This window comes from Gallinula chloropus, assembly GCF_964237585.1.
Source record: "Gallinula chloropus genome assembly, chromosome: 35".
Lineage (NCBI taxonomy): Eukaryota > Metazoa > Chordata > Aves > Gruiformes > Rallidae > Gallinula > Gallinula chloropus.
The window spans coordinates 1,204,408-1,224,712 of NC_140120.1; the positions used below are offsets into that span (position 1 = coordinate 1,204,408).

At 54.9% G+C, this 20,305-nt stretch overlaps 1 protein-coding gene across 1 annotated transcript; it reads right to left on the minus strand.

Moving 5' to 3' along the window:
- Positions 1 to 3,445: 3,445 nt before the first annotated feature.
- LOC311203111 (scavenger receptor cysteine-rich type 1 protein M130-like) lies at positions 3,446 to 19,484 on the minus strand (the record flags this gene model as incomplete). Its single annotated transcript, XM_084277746.1, has 12 exons — positions 3,446 to 3,523; positions 5,148 to 5,281; positions 5,511 to 5,594; positions 6,015 to 6,110; positions 8,119 to 8,429; positions 8,518 to 8,608; positions 9,048 to 9,362; positions 9,659 to 9,973; positions 10,058 to 10,378; positions 11,048 to 11,362; positions 12,665 to 12,973; positions 19,400 to 19,484. The coding sequence occupies 12 exons, from the start codon at positions 19,482 to 19,484 to the stop codon at positions 3,446 to 3,448; spliced, it is 2,454 nt and encodes an 817-aa protein (XP_084133872.1).
- Between the last annotated feature and the right edge of the window lie 821 nt (positions 19,485 to 20,305).

Here is a 20,305-nt window from a genome sequence, read left to right on the forward strand (position 1 = left end):
TTTTTCTGTCCTTCTTATATAGGGGGTTACGTTGACTGATCCAGTCAGCCAGGACTGATGGAAAGTGGCTTGGTGAACCCCCCTTGCCAGCTCTTTCAGCACCCTTGGCTGCATCCCATTCAGCCCCACAGATCTGTGAACATCTGTATGGTACAACAAGATCATCTCCTCCTGGATTGAGGTGGGGTCATTCTGCTCCCTGTCCCTGTCTCCCAGCTCAGGGAATTGGATTCTCTCTGTACAACTGCTCCTATTACTAAAGACAGTGGCAAAGATTTCATTAAGCACCTCAGCCTTGGCCTCATCTCTCAACAATGTTTCCTCCTGAATCTGAGAGGGGATGGAGGGTCTCCCTGCTCTTTCTTTTATTTAAATGGAGGACAGATGAATTTCTAGCTGGGCTTTGGGCCAACTATGAGGAGAAACTCTCATCCTGTTGCTCTTCCCTCAGCATTACACACCCCACACTGCCCCAGGAAGAGCCTGAGCAATGCCTGAGGGACAGGACCTGTCTTTCCTGGGGCTGGGGGTCAGGGCTTGGCCTTTCTGCTTCATCAAACCAACCCAGGACTTGCTCAGCATCTCAGCTGCTTGTACATTGCCTTTGCCTACCAGCCAACATGGCCTCCAATTACCTGTGCTAACGAGTCCCTGGGGAGGCTCAGCCAGCAATGGCTCTCAGTGGGACTCATTAATACTTCAGGTACTTTGGCTTCTGCTTTTGACATGGAGATTTTTGTGTAATTTCCTCTCAGTACCTGAGCTTCAAGGACTCAGCACCAACTGCACCCCAGGGCTCATTAAACTAACAAGCAAGCCCTAACGAGCTATGTCTCTTCATGTAATTATCTTAAAGTCTTCAAGAGATGTACAGACCATTGAAGCTGTTTCAACGGGAGCTCAGAGTAAAATTGATTTCTTTTTAAGGGTGTAGGTTATTATTTTCACTGTAGAGGAGAGGTGACATCCTCTGGCTGAGATTGATCCAGGGTGTCTCATAAGGAAGTCTGGACTGCTCTGAAAAAGGGTCCCTTGAGGCAGTGGGGACAACCTTGCTGCACATCTCCACAAGCCCACCATGACTCTCACCAGCCAGCTGGGACTTGCATCCCTTGTCCTTACATCAGGTCTCTCTCTGCACTCCACATTGGGGCATTACAGCCCCTCTGTACCAGCTCCCCTGCTTTCCTTAGAGAACTGGCTGCACACAGGCTGCACACAGGGAGTTATTTTCCCAACAACACAAGAAACCTGACAAGATTCACCATTAAATTCAACACTCCTCACTCTATGCCAAGTGCAATCTGCCACCAGTGAGGTTCACCTGCCACAAAGCTTAACCCTGTGAGAGATGTTCTAGTGAGGAAGGAGACTGTGAAATCACCACAACTCAAGAGCTGGCTAAAGACAGAAGGAGTCAGACAACTGCCAGAAAGGCAAGGGTTTAACTCCCTAAAACTCAGAGCAGCAGCTGGATGGTTGGGAGGTGTCTGAATGGTCCAAGGGGAAGGGAAATCTAGAGAGCAACCACAAGTGCTGGTGTGCAGATCCACTGCTAAGTGGTGATTTCAGTCATGGTCATAGAATCATAGAATCTCCTGAGTTGGAAGGGACCCATAAGGATCATCTAGTCCAACTCCTGGGTCCTCACAGGGCCAGCCAAGTCAGAGCACGGGACTGAGCGCATCATCCAGATGCTTCTTGAACTTTTTCAAGCTCAGGGTTATAACAACTTCCTCTGTTCCAGGGCCTGACCACCCTCTCAGTAAAGAACCTCTCCCTCATATCTTGCCTAAACCTCCCCTGTCACAGCTTCATGCTGTTCCCTCAGGTTCTATCACTGGCCACCAAAGAGAGATCAGCACCTGCCCCTTCTCTCCCTCTCCTCAGGATGCCACAGACTGCAATGAGTTCTCCCCTCAGAATCCAGGCTGGACAAACTGAGGCACTTCAGCCACTCCCAGTAAGACTTCCCCTCCAGACTCTTCACCATCCTCATTGTATCCTCTGGATTCTTTCCAATATTTTAATGTCCCATTTGTACTGTGGTGCCCAAAACTGCACCCAGCACTTGAGGTGAGGCTGCACCAGCACAGTGTAGAGCGGGACAATCCCCTCCCTGGACCGGCTGGCAATGCCATGCTTGATGCACCCCAGGATACCCTTGGCCCTGCTGGCTGCCTGGGCACACTGCTGGCTCGTGTTTAACTTGCTGTCGACCAAGACCCCCAAATCCCTCCAGTGTCTGACCCCCCAGTCTGTATGTGCAGCCAGGGCTGCCCCTTCCCAGGTGCAGGATCTGGTGCTTGCCCTTGTTAAACTCCATGGTGTTGGTGACTGCCCAGCTCTCTGACCTGTCCAGGTCTCTGCAAGGCTTCTCCACCCTCAACAGAGTCAACAGCTCCTCCCAATTTGGTGTCACATACAAATGTACTTAAGACACCCTCCAGTCCAGTTGTCTGGTCATTTCTGAAAACATAAAAAAGAATCAGAGAATCACAAGGTTGGAAAAGACCTTTAAGATCATCGAGTCCAACTGTTCCCATCCTGATCTAAACCATATCCCTAAGTACCTCATCTACCTGTTTTTTAAACACATCCAGGGAAGGTGACTCAGCCCCCCTCCCTGGGCAGCCTGTTCCAGGCCCTGACAACTCTTTCAGTTAATAATTCTTCCTAACATCTGATCTGACCCTGCCCTGGGGCAGCTTGAGGCCATTTCCGCTTGTCCCATCTCCTGTCCCCTGGCTGAAGAGACCATCGCCCACCTCTCTGCACCCTCAGGTGAGGGCAGTGATAAGGTCTCCCCCCAGCCTCCTCTTCTCCAGCCTCAACACCCCCAGCTCCCTAAGCTGCTCCTCAGAGGATTTGCCCTCCAGCCCCTTCCCCAGCCTCATTACCCTTCTCTGGACTCACTCCAGGACCTCAATGTCCTTCTGATGGTGAGGAGCCCAGAACTGGACCCAGCACTCAAGGTGCAGTCTCACCAATGTCCAGCACAGGGGCACAATCCCCTCCCCAGACCTACTGGCCACACTGTTTTTGATACAAGACAAGATGCCATTGGCCTTCCTGGCCTCCTGGGTGTTGCAGAATGGCTTGAGAAGCAATGCCATGAGTCTGTGGAGCAGCTGCCCAAGCAGTTGCCTGTGTAGCTCAGCCAGACCAGGCCCCACGCCGTGTTGGTGAGAACAGAAGGGTCAACAATCGGTCAGGGTGTTCTTGTGTCTCGTGCAGCAAGGCCACAAGATGTGGGAGCAGGAGGTGTGATAAGGATTCAGTGCTCCTGGGACTGAGAAAGAGACATGATTCCCAGGCTGCAAGATGGGTGGAGTATGTAAATGTCACCTTTAGCTAAGAGCCAATTAGAATACGACAAGTACAACACCTGGTAGGAACAGTATCAAAGGAAGGGTGTGCTTGCCATGAAGGTGAAGTTGCTTTATCAATCACACTGATTGGCAGCATCTTCCCTCTCGTCGTGGCACCCATCCTTGGTAACAGTCTGGTAATAGTCTCTTCCCTTGAGGGAATTTTGGAGAAAATGTGAGAATTAGGCAATTTGGGGGGGAAATAGAGGATTTGGGGGGAAATGTGAGGATTTTGGTGGAGATATGAGGATTTGGGTGAATTTCTGGCTCCTTGGGCATAGACAACATCCTGGAGTGACTAAAGGTGAAGCTGGATCAGTCGTGGCCGGGATTCCGGGAAGAATTTGTGTGAAATTCCAATGGTTTTGGAGTTTGTGCTTGAACGAGACCTGGATCTTTGTGCCAGGATGTCAGGGAGATGCCAGGAGGTGGGGATATGGCAATGGGGTGGTGACCACCATCAGCACCACCACCACCATCTCTGGCACAGTAGTCGGTGGCTGTGTCATCGTCATTGACTGATGCTGCGTATCGGGCGTCCCAACCATCTCCAGCCCCTTCCCAGAAAACCCATCCCAGGGTCTTTGATGGTTGGATCAAGAGTTGACCCAGTTGACCCAGCCCTTGGCCACTGCCCTCTGGCTTTGACCGTTTCCCTCCAGCATCAACCCCTTTCAACCCAACCCTCAACTGGTCAACCCAACCCTCAACTGGTCAACCCAACCCTCAACTGGCCACCCCGACCCTTTACTCCCTCAGTGTCAGGACATTCTCTGTGTCCCTCCCTCTCCAGAGGATCATTTGGTTTCTCGACAGTGGCAGAGATGTCACTCTGTGTGGGACTCCACATCAGTGGCTTTGGCAGCAGAGAGGCAGCAGGAGCCCCAGTGAGAAGGGAAATTGGGTTCCCCATTCTGGTTCCCCATGTCCAGGCAGCCCTGCAGCAGCCCTACTGCTGCCATCAGCTGAGCGCATCAGCAGAGGGGGTGCTGCTCTGTGAGGGTGGCTTTAGAAAGGGCACAAATGCCAGACTGGGACAGGGGTAAGGGAGGAGGGGGGAACATGAGGAAAGATCCCAGACACACCAAGGTCAGTGAGGAAGGAGGGGGAGGAGGAGTTCCCTCCCACAGAGTTGAGAAGGAGAAAAATACCCCTTCCTACCCCAAAGGCTTTAATAGGAACAAGTGGGGAGGCACAGAGGAACCACAGGAGAATAAACAGAGAGCAAACCCCAGGCTGTTTCTGCTGCCCCTGGGAGAAGGGAGATGGGTCCCTGGTGCTCAGGGCTCTCCCAGCTGCACAGACCTCTCCTCCCTCCTGGCTGCACCCAGCTGCATGGCCGGGACGGGCTGTGCTGGCCCAGGGCTCAGGGGCTGCTGTGCACTGAGCTCTGGTGTCACAGCCTTGGTGTCCTCAGGGGGATGTGCCAGAGACACCTCTTCAGCATCGTCATAGCCTGTGCTGTCCTGGGGAGGGGACCAGGCATCTCCCTCAGCTCCAGGGGCCTCAGCACTTCTCTGGGGGTGCAGGTGTGTCCCTGCAAGCAGCAAGGCAGCCCACTGAGTGATCGTCCCACCAGGTGCCCGTCCTGACCTGTACATCACCTTCCTCCCTTCTCCTCACCAGTGGAGAAATATTTACCTCCCTCTTCCACCAAGGGTCCCCCCCAAGGAAAACACCCAGGGCAGGTTGGTCTATTGCCAGACTGTGGGCTCTCAATATGGCAGCAATTCATCTGGCACCCAAGGAACCCACAGCACTGTCTGTCCCTCTCACCTCCAGGTGCATCCCTGGGACCAGCTCCCTCCTCTGGTGCCCTGGGCATTTCCCAGTCTCCTTGCCCAGACACAGGATCCTCCCCAGGGTCAGAAACCTCCCTGGCATCGTCATAGCCATCTGCTGGGTCATCTCTGGGCAGGACAGGCATGTCTGAAAGGGGAGGGGAGATGCTGACAGTGAGGAGACACGTCCTGCAGAGCAGAGGAAGGGAGGAAGGGCAGGGACATGGGCCTCAGACACTGGATTTGGCAGCACCAGAGGATTCCCCTGCCCATATCCTCCCCTGCTGCTCACGGTGACACTGGTGTCCATCACAAGTGTGCAGGGAGGAGAGATCCACCCCTTCCTGGCCCTCATTACCTGGTGCTGATCCTGGACCATCCTCCTCCTCAATGTCCTCATAGTGGGTCTGCATCTTTGTCAGGGACCCCTCTGAGTAGGAGCCTGGAGAGAGTGATGGAAGCTTTATGGGGTGAGTTCTGCTGACCCAGCTTGTGCTCAGTGCTGCTGGGGACAGGGGACCCACCGAGCCAGTATGAGGGGTCAGGAGTTTCCTTGTTCTCCTGGGAAAACTCTAACTCACAGGGGCTCCCAGAGCTGCTCCAGGACAGCCCCTTCCCTCACCCCTCAGCTGACAATGGGATGTAGGGACACACAGAGAGGGGCTGTCCACTGGCTGGGACAGGATGAGCTGGTGAGGATGAAGCTCTTCTCCAGCTCCAAGACCTGGCTGCTCTCCCCACAGAACCCACAGCCCCAGTGCTGCAGGGACCTTGGGCCAGGGGGCTGCAGGGGGTCAGTCTTAGGTGGGGGCCAGGGGAAAGAGCCTTAGAGTTATGGCCTCCATGAGGGACCCACACCCACCTGACATGCTGAACCTTGGCTGCTTCTCCAATGCTGGGCTGTACCCGACCTCCTCGTACAGGGCCTCAGGGAAGGGCTCCCAGGCTCGCTCAGAGGCTGCAGACAGAGGCAGGGCTGGCTCAGGGATGTGGCTCAGGGATGGGCAGAGAAGGGATGGATCCTGATCTGCTCCCCCAGCCCTGTTCCCCTGGCTCAGCCCAGGGCTGTCCCCACACCACAGCCCCACTGTGCTGTTCAGTCACTGCTGCCACTTCCTCAGGAAGGGCAATGTCCCCATGGAGATGGTCAGGGGCAGAAACACCCTCACACCCTCCCTCAGAGACCCCCCTTGTGCCCCTCTGGACCCTGGATCCTGTTCCTGGTGCTGAGCTTGGAGCAGCTCCTGCCTTTCCTCTCCCCTGGAGCTGTCCACTCTCTGCCCAGTGGATCCATTACACAGCCCCTGCCCTGCTGGGGGGAGGTAAGGTTTGGATGGAGGAACAACCAGGGGTCCTGATGCTGAAAGGATGGGAGGTGCTGCCCAATGATTCTCCCAGCATCTCACACCCCCAGAGCCCCCTCCCCATCTCCCCAGACCACTCCCAGTGTCACATCCTCATCTATCCCCCTTTATCCCATCTCCCCAGCCCAGCTGTTCCATTTCTCTCCTGGCCCCATCCCTGACTCCCCCCATGTCTGGACTCTCTCTCCCCCTTCCTGCTGGTTGCCCGTTGTCAGGCAGTCAATGGGGTGACACATGGGACTGTGGGCAGCACACACTCCTGTCCCCACAGCTCTGCCTGTACCACTCACTGACACCCCACAGCCCCCCTGGCCTTGCCAACACACATCTTCACCTGGGGCCATGGAGAACAAACCCACCTCTGCGCCCAGCCCTGGCGCTCCACGCTTGCCCAGCCAGGAGGGCCAGGAGCAAGCAGAGAAGGGCTCCCAGGATGATGCAGATGATGACAAGCAAGGACTCTCTCCTGCTGCTGGTCAGACGGTCCCGGGTGGCATCTGCACAGGCAGGAAGCCAGAAATAGCAGCCCCAGGGCTGGGAGAGGTGGGGGGCTGTGACACCACAGTCCTGACCCCGTGACACCGGGGTAAGGGACCCCAGGGGAGAGTGATGGGGAAGGTCCCACCCTTCTGGGGACTGACATCCCACCTCGGTAAGTCCCACCCTGGCAAGGAGCCCCTTCCCCCTGGCTGTGGGTCACAGCCTGGCCCTGGGAAGAGCCAGTGCTGACACACAGGGCAGGTTACCTGCTCGGGGGGTTGGTGCTGCGGTCCTGGGTGCAGCTGCAGAGGAGGAGAAGGAGAGCTGTGGGTTAACTGGGATACTGTGGGTAATGGGAATACTGAGGGGCTGGTTACTGGGGACACTGGTGGGGTGGTTTCTGGCAATACTGGTTGGGCTGCCATGGGGCTGCCATGGGGGTCCCCCAACCAGTATGAACCCACCTCCAAACCAATACGAACCACCAAAAAACAATTATATACCCCCCAGAAACTAGTATGAACCCTCCAAACCAGTACAGAACTACCCAAACACAGTATAGATGCCCTAAAACCAGTAAAACCCCAAAACAACTATGAAACCCCAGAAACCAGTATAGAACTCCCAAGGCCAGTATAAAACGTCACAAACCAGTATGAAGTCCCCTAAGCCAGTATGGACTGCCAAAATTAGTATAGAATCTCCCAAATCAGTATAGAACACCAAACCAGTACACAATGCCCTCAAAGCGGTATGCACCACCAATAAAACCAGTACAGAATCCCCTCAAGCCAGTATAGATCCCCCTGAAAACCAGTATGTACCTCCAAGACCAGTATGAGCACCCCAAAACCATTATAGCACCCCTCAAACCAGTATAGAATCCTGAAAAACGGCTGGAGAGGTGGAGGAGGAGAGCTGTGCTGAGAGGCTGGGTGTGCAGGTCCTGGGGAGCCTCCCCTCTGACACCCCGGGGGGGTGTGCACGTGTGCAGACATCCCTGGCACATCCCACCCACACTGGCCCTCCTGTGGGGCTGCTCCTTCAGGGGTGGCCAGGCAGGAGCCCAGGGCCCTGCTCGGGGCCACGGGCAGGACAGTGCAGCCCCCGGGAGATGCTCACCCGAGCAGTTGACGGCAGCGTCCTCCTTATGCCGGCAGGCGCCGCTGTCCCCGGGCCGGGCCCAGCAGTGCTGCAGAGATGGCTCTGTGCCCCGGCACTCCACCTGCTCCAGCCAGATGGGGCCCGTCCCCTTCCCAAACGCCGCCTCGCCCAGGGCAGACACTGTGGGGCCACAGCCCAGCTGCCGGCACGCCACCGCCGCATCCAGCATGTCCCAGGAGTCGTCGCACACCGTCCCCCAGGAGCCACGGTGCCAGACCTCCACTCTGCCCCAGCACCCGCTCTCGCCTCCCACCGCACGGATCTTCTCCCTGTCTGGAGAAGGCAGAGACCCCTCAGGGCTCCAGGGCAGCAGGCAGAGCCCTGCCAGGGGAGAGAGGCCTGCAGAGGAGCAGCTACCTGTGCAGCTCGTGGAGTTTGGGCACGTGGGATCCAGGGCCAGGGCCGTTCTTGTCTCTCTGTCTGTAGAAGGAAATGCCGTGGTGAGGGGCTGCAGCAGAGGGGTCGTGTGGCAGAGAGCGGGGCTGAGTTCTGCCTGTGCATCCCTGAGTCACCTTGCTCAAGGGAGCAGCTGAACCCCGGTCACTCAGGGGACACACCCGGCAATGTGGGGGACCCTGACTGCTCAGCCCCCAAGGGAGCCTGGTTCACAGAGGGCAGGATGGGGGACACTGTTTGGAGCCCTGATGGGTCTCTGTTGAGACCTCTCCTGCAGACACCTCTGCCTCCCCCAGGCTCTGCTGGCAGCCTGGCTGCCTGCTGCTGCTGAATGTGTGGGGTCTGAGAGCTGAAGGCTCCTTTGTGCCACCACCAGCAGCAGAAGGGTCTGGCATGGAAAGGAAAAGGCCCTGTGGGCTCTGTCTGTGTCTGACAGTGCCCAGAAGGGAGCAGAATCTGGGGATGCTGGTGCCCGGGTGGCTCAGAGTTACCCTTGCAGGTGATGTGGGTCTCATCGCGCAGGTCAGTGCAGGACTGTGGATGCCAAGGAGCGGAGGGACACTGCCAGAAGGAGCTGTGACTCTTCCCACACTCCACATGATCCACCCAGGCAGGGCCAGGCAGCCTTCCATAAGTCAGGAATGGGTCCAAGGATACTGCATCCCCACAGCCCAGCTCCTTGCACGCCAGAGACACCGTTTGGAGAGTCATTGAGTTGGAGCAAACGCTGCCCCAGGTCCCGTTATAGAAAACCTGCAGGCGCCCGGAGCAGCTGTCGTTCTTCTCCAGCCTCAGGGCCACAAAATCTGGGAGGAGAGAGACCAAAGGGAACAGGATGGTGCAGGGCTGTAGGATCAGGGGTGACCCTGAAGCCCCCAGACAAGGAAAATGCATGGCCAGACAGTCACCCTGGCAGCCCCTGACAGACAGACAACCCTTCCCTCCATTGTCTCCCCAGAGACGCCATGTGGGACAGAGAGGACCTGTGTGTGGGTGTCCCCAGCATGGGCTTGGGCAGGGGCTCAGCAGCAGCCATTGCTGGCTCTCCCCTTGTCCCAAGCTCCCCGGTCCCTGGGCTCCCAGCACAGCTCCCAGCACAGACCTGAGCAGACGACTCCGGCGTCCTCTTTGTGCCCGCAGTCGGGCTGCCCCCAGGGCCGTGCCGGGCAGTCCCAGAGAGCAGCTTCGGCCCCCGAGCAGCTCACGCTGCCCAGCCAGACCTGCCCGGCGCCTTCCCCGAAGGCAGCAGAGCCAACGGCCTCCACCGCCCCTCCGCAGCCCAGCTGCTGGCAGACGACGGCGGCGTCGGGCAGGTCCCAGCCGTCATCGCAGACGCTCCCCCAGCTGCCCCGGTAGTAGATCTCCACTCTGCCTGCACAGCGCCCGGGCCCGTTCACCAGCCGCACCCGACGGCTCCCTGCAGCAGGAAGAAGCCCAGCTGCTGTCAGGGGATGGTGCTCACCCAGCCCACAGCCCTGGGGGTCCCTGCAGTGCCACTCACCCCGGCAAACGACCCCCACGTCCTCGGCAATCCCAGCTGCCAGCGCGCTCTCGGGCAGGGAGGTGTTGCAGAGGGTCAGGTGGGGCTCTTGCCCTGCGCACCGCACCCCTCGCAGCCCCACAGGACCCGACCCTCTCTCAGGCTTTGGGGGGTTGTAGGCTCTCTCTGCCTCTTCACACCGCAGCTGCCGGCACACCACGCTGGCCTCCTGCACGTCCCACTGGTCATCCAGGACTCGGCCCCAGGTCCCGCGCTGGAAGATCTCCACTCGCCCGTCACACCGGCTGCCTCCACCCACCAGCCGCAGGGCCCCGGAGCTGTCTGAGCCTGGGGAGAGCAGACATGGCCCAGCCTCAGCAGCACCAGAGAGCCCAGAGACCTGCAGTGCCTCTCCAGGCTCTGGAAGCCTGATGGAGCCCTTGAGACCTATTGCCTGCCCCAAGCACTCTGCATTGAGCTTCAGGAGCAGCTTTTCTCATGGTTGGTTTCCCAGGGACTGAGCCCTGCTGGGCAAGAGACGACTCTCTTTGCTCTTGGTGGGGCACAGACACCCAACATGTCCCTGCTGAGGCAGATGGGGCAGCTCCTGCAGGAGGGAGCAGCAGATGGTGGGATGGCCTGGGGATGGACAACACGAGGAGAAGCCTTGCTCATCCTCTGCCCTGGCATTGCTGGTACATGGGACACCCCACACATCTCTGCCCCTCTGCACCCCTGGGGATCAGGGACTGGGAGCTGGTTTGACCCCAAGGCTGCTGGTGGCTCAAGGTGCCCCAGGAGGGCAGAGATGTCTGACCCTGTTCAGTGTCAGCTCTCCCACCTCAGAGCGTTCAGTCAGAGCAGATCAAGCTCTCCAGATCACTCCAGGTGAAGGGAGGGTTTCTCCAAGGAGAAGCTCACCCTGCGGCTGCCTTGGGATCCCTTGCTTTGGGTGGCCATGTCACACCCCAGGGGACAATGGGGGTCAGACGCTGTTTTCCCAGCACTCACCTGAGCAAATGACAGCAGCGTCCCTGTCGTGGGAGCATGGGGAGGCTCCCAGGGCAGTCACTGGGCACTGTCCCAGCTGGGCTTCTGTCCCATCACAGTGGAATGACTCTCTCCAGGTGGGGCCGGTGCCTCTCCCAAAACGCCCTCCTCCAGGAAGGGCCTCAGCAAACCCGCAGCCGAGGTGGCGACAGAGAACGTGGGCGTCCAAGAGGTCCCAGTGGGAGTCACAGAGGGTGCCCCAGGTCCCCAGCACCTGGACCTCCACACGCCCATCACAAGCCGTGCTGCCATTCACCAGCCTGAACCCTGTGTACTCTGGGGACAGAGGAAGAGGGGAAAAGGGGCATTGGTGCTCTTCACATATGGCAGCTGTAGGACTGGCCAGATGGACAGCCTTCCTTCCTCCTCCTTCTGCATTCTCTTAGGGCTGCAGAAAACAGCATTACCCCTCCTGCCTTCAAACCCAGTTGTGTGTCCTGTCCCCATCCTGCTCCCTCCCCCCAGCTCATCCACATCACTCAGCACCCCACCCTGAGTCCTTACTTGTGCAGGTGACACTGGCATCGTTGGCGTGGGTGCAGGGTGGGTCCTTGTGGGACCCTGTGGGGCAGAAGGCCAGAAAGGATTCATTCCCCAAACACTGCAGCTCTCTGTCCCAGATGGAACCAAAACTTTCTCCAAAAGGAGCTGCCCCAGGGATGGACAGGGCTACCCCACACTGCAGCTCTTCACCGACCACGTCAGTGGCTTTGGGACCAAAGTCTGAGTCACAGACAGTTTTCCACTGGTTCTTATCATGGATCTCCACTCGTCCTGAGCAGGGGCTGCCCCCTCCAACCAGCCGCACAAACCCTGGTGCAAGCAAAGACCCCTGTGAGTTGCCAGAGCCCTCTTGCAACGTCCTGAGCATGTCTCACCCCATCTCTCAGCTGGCTACAGGCAAAGAGTCTCAACCATCCCAGCAGCTCCCAGTGGGTGCTGATGGCACAAACACACCAGAGCCTCTCCCTGCTCTCCAGAAATCAGCACAGCACTGGGGGCTGGCTGTTCTCCCACAGCCACAGCCACAGGCACTGCTCAGATAAACTGCTGCTCTTCTGGAGACCCTGGACTGCTGGGCATGGACCCCAACCCCTGAAGGACCCATTGATGATGGACCCAAGGTGATGGGCCCAGGTGCTGTTGGCTGTGGCAGCCTGCTCTGCACCACCGAGCTCAGGCCCAGGCCCAGGAACCCCTTGGAGCCACCAGAAATGTCCCCCAGTCCCAGAGGGACCCCAGTGTGGGTGTACCCACAGCCACTGTCTGCACCAGCCCCCGGCTCCAGCACCCACCCAGGGAGGGGTCCTCATGCAGGGTAAGAGCGTACCGCAGGTGTGCACAGCACCCATCTCCCTGCTTTAGGCACCCACAGAGGGTGGGCTGAGCCACAGCAGGGGTCAGGATGTTTCAGGCTCCTGCTGGGCTTTCCCTGAGGACCAGGAATGAGAATCCCAGCTCAGCAGTGTGAATGGCCACATGGGGCCCTTCTCCAGTACCCACTTATTGCCCTGAGGGAATAGCCAGGTCCCTTCCCCCATCCTGGCCACTAAAGAGGGGAATGAGCTGCACCCTTACCTGAACATGTCACTCCAGCATCCTCAGAGTGATCACAGTATCCTTGAGACTGTTTTTGGCACTCAGACAGGGCAGACTCGGTGCCACGACACAGAAAACCATACTTCAAAATGGGGCCAGATCCTGACCCAAAGTGTGCAATTCTATGAGCTTGAACAGCATCCCCACAGCCCAGTTGCCTGCAAACCACTGCAGCATCTTTCATGTCCCAGTTGTCATCGCACACAGTCTCCCTCTGTCCCTGTTGTTTCACCTCCACTCTTCCAGCACAGCGTCCACCACCATTTTCCAGCCTCACCTCTGCAGCCCCTGCAAGCACAAACATGGGAACCTTCAGGAGAGCACTGAACACTAGACCACAGGTCTGGAAGGTCCTCCTTCCCAGGAACCAGTTTGCATGATGTACCCTTCCATGCTGTCCTCAGGCCAGTGTCAGGCTCACATTTCTCCCCATGGGCGGCAAAGGGCTGGAGGGGGCCAGTTCTAACCTTGATGGGTTATTCACCACCCAACAGCCAGCAGCACCTCCTCCCATCTCAACCATTCCCTGCCTAGACTGACCCAAACACATTGCCTGGATCTTCACAAGGCACCATCTCCCCACATGCCCAGACCCCCCTGCACAGCCCCATGCCCCCAGACCCACAGCTCCCTCTACACCCAGAGAGGAACAAGGAAAGAAACAAGTTCAGTTGACTCAAGCAACACCTGCCCGTTATCTCAGTGAATTCTCCAAAGATGCCCCTTTCCCAGAGATACACCAATGTTCACACTGGTGCTCGTTGACCCTGTCTGTGGACAAGGATGCTGTACTTACCTCTGCACAGATGAACCCAGACAAGCAGCCACAGCACCCGAGGGGACAGGAGTCCCTCCATCCCCAGCTTCAGCCTCCTGTCCTACTGGAACAGCCTTACAGCACCACACTCCCTGTCACAGCTCCTGGGGACCCACAGAGACGACAGTGATGAAAGGGTAATATATCTCTTAGATGCAGACCCAGCTGCATGAGGAGCCAATCAAAGCAGCAGCCCCTTTTTAGTCGTTATCAGGAGGTATCTCCCCTCCGACACAGCCCAGCCCTCCAATGAACTCCTCCAGCTCCCTTCATGACCATATATGAGGGACACAGAGGTCCCGCTGCGCATGTCACGCTCACTGGGGCAGGGGATGGTCATGGGACAAGCTGGGTGTGGAGGAGAAATGGGTCTGTCCCCGCTCGGTCCCTGCTGAGGGCACTGGGAGCAACGAGCATCTCCTCTGCTGGGCTCATCCAAGAACCCAAGGCCAAGAACGTCCAGGCACCGCCAAGCCGTGGGAGCCACGGAGCTGGGACTGCTGCGGGTCTGTGTCAGGCTGGAAAGGAAACAGCCCCTGCTCCTACTCCAGCCCCGCTGTGCTGGGAGCAGCAGCTGGGACAAGCCCTTGGCCAGGGGCAGAGCTCCAGCCCAGGAGTGCTGGCTGGCCCCTTCCTCCCCGCAGAGCCCCACGGCGGGTCCCTGGCAGGAGCCCGGGCTGGGCCATGTCCCTGCCCTGGCAGCAGACACGCAGCCCAGGGGCTCAGCCGTGTCCCTGGCTCTCAGCGTGTCACCCAGGGGCCGTTATTCCCCCCGGGCAGAGCGGGAGCTGGAGCCTGCAGGTGCACAAACCACAGCCCACGTGACCTCGCAGCGCTCGCCCTGCTCCCCCCGGGCAGCAGCCTGTGGTTTCCTGCTGGCACCGTGCCCAGGCACATCCCTGCAGTGCCCTGAGACAGCCCCAGCCCCACTGCTCCAGCCAGGGCTGCAGCTCCTGAGCCCTGGGATGCCCCTCTGATGCACAGGGCTGCTCTGCACCCAGCCCATGGCCACGGGCTGCCCTCGGCCATGTGACCTCACACCCTCCTGCTGCCACCGCTCTCTGCTCCTCATTTCAAGGGATGGTGACCTCACGCACGAGTCCCTGTGTCCCACGGGGGTGGGTGCTGTGTGCAGGCTTCTGGGGATGATGGTTCTTCCTGAAAGCCATATTTGGGTGAGGCCCAACTCTGCTTTTGATGACATCAGAAGGGCGCCCACAAGCCATGTGCCTTCTCTTGGCATCACAGCGACTCCAGCACCAATGAAATCACAATGTCACACACAAGCAATGTGCACACTCCTGGCCCATCCACCCCTCAGGCAAAGGTGATGTCACAGCATCTACCACTGCCATGTCCCCATTGATTCAATGAGATACAATAATGCTGAGTCAATTGATAGAGATTCAGCTTAAGAGACAATTAATATAACTTTAATATAAGAAGAATTTGCTTGTTTTGAGAATAGAAAGAATTTGAGTGTTTTGAGAGTAGATTTGGTTTGGATTTCAGTAGGATATGGCTGTACCTGTGATTGAGAAACTATGGAGAAAACTGCTAAGAGAGAAGAAGACATCCAGCCTTCATCCCTGAAGACCACCAGAAGACCCCCTGAGTGTCCCTGAGCATGCTCTGTCTGGGAGGAGTTAATGGAAATGGCTTCCTGGGAGTAATTTGCATCCCCCTGCCTTGCCTTAGCAATGTACTCACTGTGTGTATGGATCCAAGTGCCACAGCAGCTGGAATAGATGTAACTGCTTTCCACATGCTGATCCTTCTTTTGTAAGGAATTAGAGCCAGTCCCAAGCAAAGTGCAGGAGAGAGAGCAGAGGGGATTTGTCAGCACCGCTCAGGTGCGACCTCCAGAGCTCTGTGTGGCTCCCAGCCATTATCATTTGTTATTAATGCATTATCATTATTCATAATATTTTTAAAATGTTATATTTTTAAAAAGATTATAATATTTAAAAATTATAATATTAGTAATAATATTTTAAAATATCATAATATTTAAAATATTATAACATTTAAATTATAATATTATTAATAATGTTTTTAAACTATTATATTTTTAATATTATAATATTTAAAAATATAATATTATTAATAGTATTTAAAAGTATTATAATATTTAAATATATTATCATATTTAAAATTATATTATTATTAATAATATTTAAAAATATTATAATATTCAAGAATTATAATATTTAAATTATAATATTATAATAATGTTTTAAAAAATATTACAATATTTAAAATATTATAGAATTTAAAAATATTATAATATTTAAAATTATAATATTATTAATAATACTTAAAATATTATAATAGTCAAAATATTATGATGTTATTAATAATTATTTATAATATTTTAAATAGTACAATATTCAAAAATATTATGATATTTTGAAATAATAATATTATTATTAATATTTTAAAATATTATAATATTCAAAATATATTTAAAGTTATACTATTATTAATTTAATATTATTAAATTTAAAATTTTAATGTTATCGATAATATTTTAAAATATTATAATAATGAAATATTATTATATTTAAAATTATAATATTATTAATAATTATTTTAAATATTATAATATCTAAAATATTCTATTTTAAATTTATAATGTTGTTAATAATATTTTAAAATATGATATTTAAATATTATAATATTATTTATAATACTTTAGAATCTTATAATAATAAAATATTGTAATAATTAAAATTATAATATTATTAATAATATTTTAAAATATTATATAAAAATAATTAAAACATTAATGAAAAGGAGAATCTCCCACCTTGATTGGTTTTGGGGGAGGATCCATTGTGATTGAGGCTGTGGAAAGGTCTGAGGTACTTGATGCCTTTCTTGCCTGTCTTTAGGAATCAGAGCAGTTTCTGTCCTGATACCCAGACCCCTGAGTGGAAAGATGGGGACGGGAAGTGGATGGAAGCCCCCAACATCCTAGGAGATCCTCCTCACTTGCATTTCAAAGCCTGCCTGGTTTCAAATGTGGTCTGTTGGATACACCCACCCCAACCTGTGACTCAGTTTACCCCTTGGGTTTCATCCAGGCTCTGGCTGCTGAAATCAGCCAACTCGCACCCCAGGAAAAGCACCAGGTGTCCAGCACCAGGTTTCTCCTTAGGAGCTGGTGGCCAAGGAGATGTCAAGGATGCCAGGCAGCTGTGCCCTGTGCATGGCCACCATGGGCAGGGAGAGGGCCTGAGGGCTGCTGGGCACAGGGATGCCTGGGGACCAGCACCCCAAAGGCCTTCCTCCAAAGGGTGCTGGGCTAAGGGGTGGCAGACAGGGCTGTGGTGGGCAGGACTTCAGTGGGTGAGGAGTGTGTGTGTGTGGCTCCAGTGGATGGAGCTTTGATGTCACCTGGAAACACAGACTCACCCTGTCCCCAGGCAGCATGAAAGGCAGCAGCCTGCCCTGTCCCACAGACAGAGCTGCCACAGGGACAGCCAGAAGACCTCCTCAGAGGGAGCCCTTCAGGAGCAGCTGGAATTCCCTGGCACAGCTTGAGGGAGGCAGAACAAAAGCAGGAAGAGGCTAATGGATCTACTTGGCTGCTGGCAAAGCCACCTTTAGAGCCCATCTGCTGGATGGAAAAGCTGCTCCAGGAGATTACAGTAACCACCCATCCCTGCAGGTGCCAGAGGCGCTCAGGCCTTTTCCTCTGGAGAGCCATGGCCAGGGCAAGGGAATTCCTCTGGAGAAGCCCTGCAGAGCTCACCATCCTCCCCTGCCATGGAGCCAGGGGCAGCAGTGCAGCTGTAAGCCATGGGATGGAGAGAAGTGGCCAGGGTCCCACTGCTCTGCAGCACCCGCTGGTGTCCCCAGTCAGTGCAAGGGAAGGACACTGGCCCCCAGGGTCCATCAGGTGGGGGGGGCACCTGGACCCTCGGATGCTCAGAGGGCTGGAGCAGCTCCCCTATGGAGAGAGGCTGAGGGAGCTGGGCTGGGTCAGCCTAGAGAAGAGAAGGCTGTGGGGGGGCCTCACTGCAGCCTCCCAGTCCCTGAAGGGAGCAGAGAAACAGGAGGGAATCAGCTTGTTAAAGGGGTAGATAATGGCAGGACAAGGGGGATGGGTTAAAACTAAAGGACGGAAGGTTTAGATTGGATATTAGGGGGGAGATTTTACAGAGAGAGTGGTGAGGGGCTGGAACAGGCTGCCCAGAGAGGGGGTGGAGAAGCATCTTTGGGCTGGCTGGGGCTGGCACGCAGTTGGTTTTCCTCCCAGCAGTCTGCACAGTGCTGAGCTTTAGATCTGTGACCCAAACTGTGCTGAGATCACAGGGATGCTTTAGCTATTGCTGAGCAGGGCTTGCACAGCATCAAGGCCTTCTCTGTTCTCACTCTGCCCATCCCAGGGAGGTGGCTGGGGCTTGGCAAGGGTGTGGGAGGGGACAAAGCTGACCAAAGGGGTTATTCCATCAACATGACATCATGCTTGGAGATAAAACTGGGCAGGGCTTTCTTTCCAAGGGGAGCCTGGTTGGGCATCAGTCAGTGGGAGGTGAGAGTTGGTCAGTGACTGCCTTTACACCACTTCTGTTGGGAGTGGGGCGCTGAGGCCCTGGGTTTTCCTTCACTTTTGATGCTCTTTGTATCTTGAGCCCAAAGGTTTTATTACATTGACTCTTCTGTTTCTCTCTCCCAGCCCACTGTGGGGCAGTGATTGAATGTCTGGTGGGTGTTTAGAAACAGTCTGGGCTCAATCCATCGCAGGTGGGTTTGGAAATGTGTGTGAACAAGACAGAATTACTTTGTGATTAGTGTTTACACGGTGATGTGTCTCTGGGAAGGTCTCAGTGGTGGTCGGTTGTGTGTGGTTCTTTGGTCATCAGGCGAGAAGCTGCCCTGTGTGTCACCCATTGTGCATATTTCAACCTAAGTGCTGTTGTTATTTCCCCCTCCGCTCTCTGTCCCAGTACAGTCTTCTGAAGTGAACCCATAAAGGTTACCTTTCGTCTTCCCATTCTTCTCCCCATCCCTGTGTACCATGGATGTCACAGTGGACAGCCTGCCTCTGTACTGGGGGTGTCTAGCACCCCTTGTCTCTGTACCGGGGTGCACTAAAGGACAGACTACCTCTGTAATGGGGGTTTCTTGCACCCTGTGTGTCTGCACGGGGTGTGTTGTATTTGTCAGTCTGCCTCTGTAGTGGGGGTGTTGTAATGGAAAACTTGCCTCTGGAGCAGGGGTACCTGGCACCCCATGCCTCTGTATCGGGTGTGTCTGGCACCCCGTTCCTCTGCACCAGGTGTGTCTGGCACCCCATGCCTCTGTACTGTGGTGAGTAAAGGACAGCCTGCCCTTAAACCAGGGGTGTCTTACACCCCGTGTGTCTGTATGGGGTGTGTCATAATGGACAGCATGACTCTGTACCTGGTGTGTCATAACAGACAGCCTCCCTGTGGAAGAAGCATGTCTTGAACCCCGTGCATCTGTACATGGGGTGCCAGAATAGACTGCCTGCCTCTGTAAGGTGAATGTCACAATCAACAGCCTGCCTCTGTAGTGGGGATGTCACAATGAACAACCTGCCTCTGTCCGGGTAGTCTCACACCCCGTGCCTCTGTACCAGGGTGCTACAAAGGACAACCTGCCTCTCTACTGGGGATGTCATAATGGAGAGCATCCCTGTGTACCGTGGATGTGGCAATGGACAGCCTGCCTCTGTACCAGGGGTGTCACAATGGACAGCCTGGTTCGCTGCCACTGGTTTCCTAATGGACAGCCTGCCTCTGTACAGGGTGTGTCTAGCACCCCATGCCTCGGTACCGGGGTGCTGTACAGGACAACTGGCCTTGAACTGGGGGTGTCTTGCACCCTGTGTGTCTGTACAGGGTGTGTGGTAACGGTCAGCCTACCTCTATACTGGGGGTGTTGTAACGGACAGCGTGACTCCATCACGGTGGTGTCTTGCACCCGGTGCCTCTGTACCACAGGTGTCATAATGGACAGCCTGCCTCTGTACTGGGGATGTCACAATGGACAGCCTGCCTCTGTCTGGGTCATCTCACACACTGTGCCTCTGTACCAGGGTGCTCTAAAGGACAACCTGCCTCTATAAGGGGGTGACTTGCACCATGAGCCTCTATAAGGGGTGTGTGGGAATTTAAAGCCTTCTTCTGTATTGGGTGTGTCTTAATGCACAACCTGCCTCTGTACCAGGGATGTCATAATGGACAGCCTCCCCAGCTACTGTGGATGTCACAATGGACAGCCTGCCTCTGTTCTGGGGTGTCATAATGGACACCCTGCCTCTATACTGGGGGTGTCTTGCACCGTGTGCCTCTGTACAGGGTGTCACAATGGACAGCTGTCCTCTGTACCAGAAGTGTGGTATTGGTCACCCTGCCTCTGTAGCGGGTGTGTCATAACAGACAGCCTACCTGTGGAAGAAGTGTGTCTGGAACCCCGTGCATCTGTACATGGGGTACCAGAATAGACAGCCTGTCTCTGTAAGGTGGATGGCATAATGGACAACCTCCCTGTGTGCCATGGATGTCACAATGGACAGCCTGCCTCTGTACTGGGGATGTCACAATCAACAACCTGCCTCTGTCCGTGGAGCCTGGCACCCCGTGCCTCTGTACCAGGGTGCTCTAAAGGACAACCTGCCTCTATACCAAGGTTGTCTTGCACCAGGTGCCTCTGTACGGGGTGTGTGGTAATGGAAACCCTTCCTCTGTACCGGGGGTGTCTTAACACACTGCCTGCCTCTCTACTGGGGGTGTCATAACGGACCATTTACCTCTGTACTGGGTGTGTCA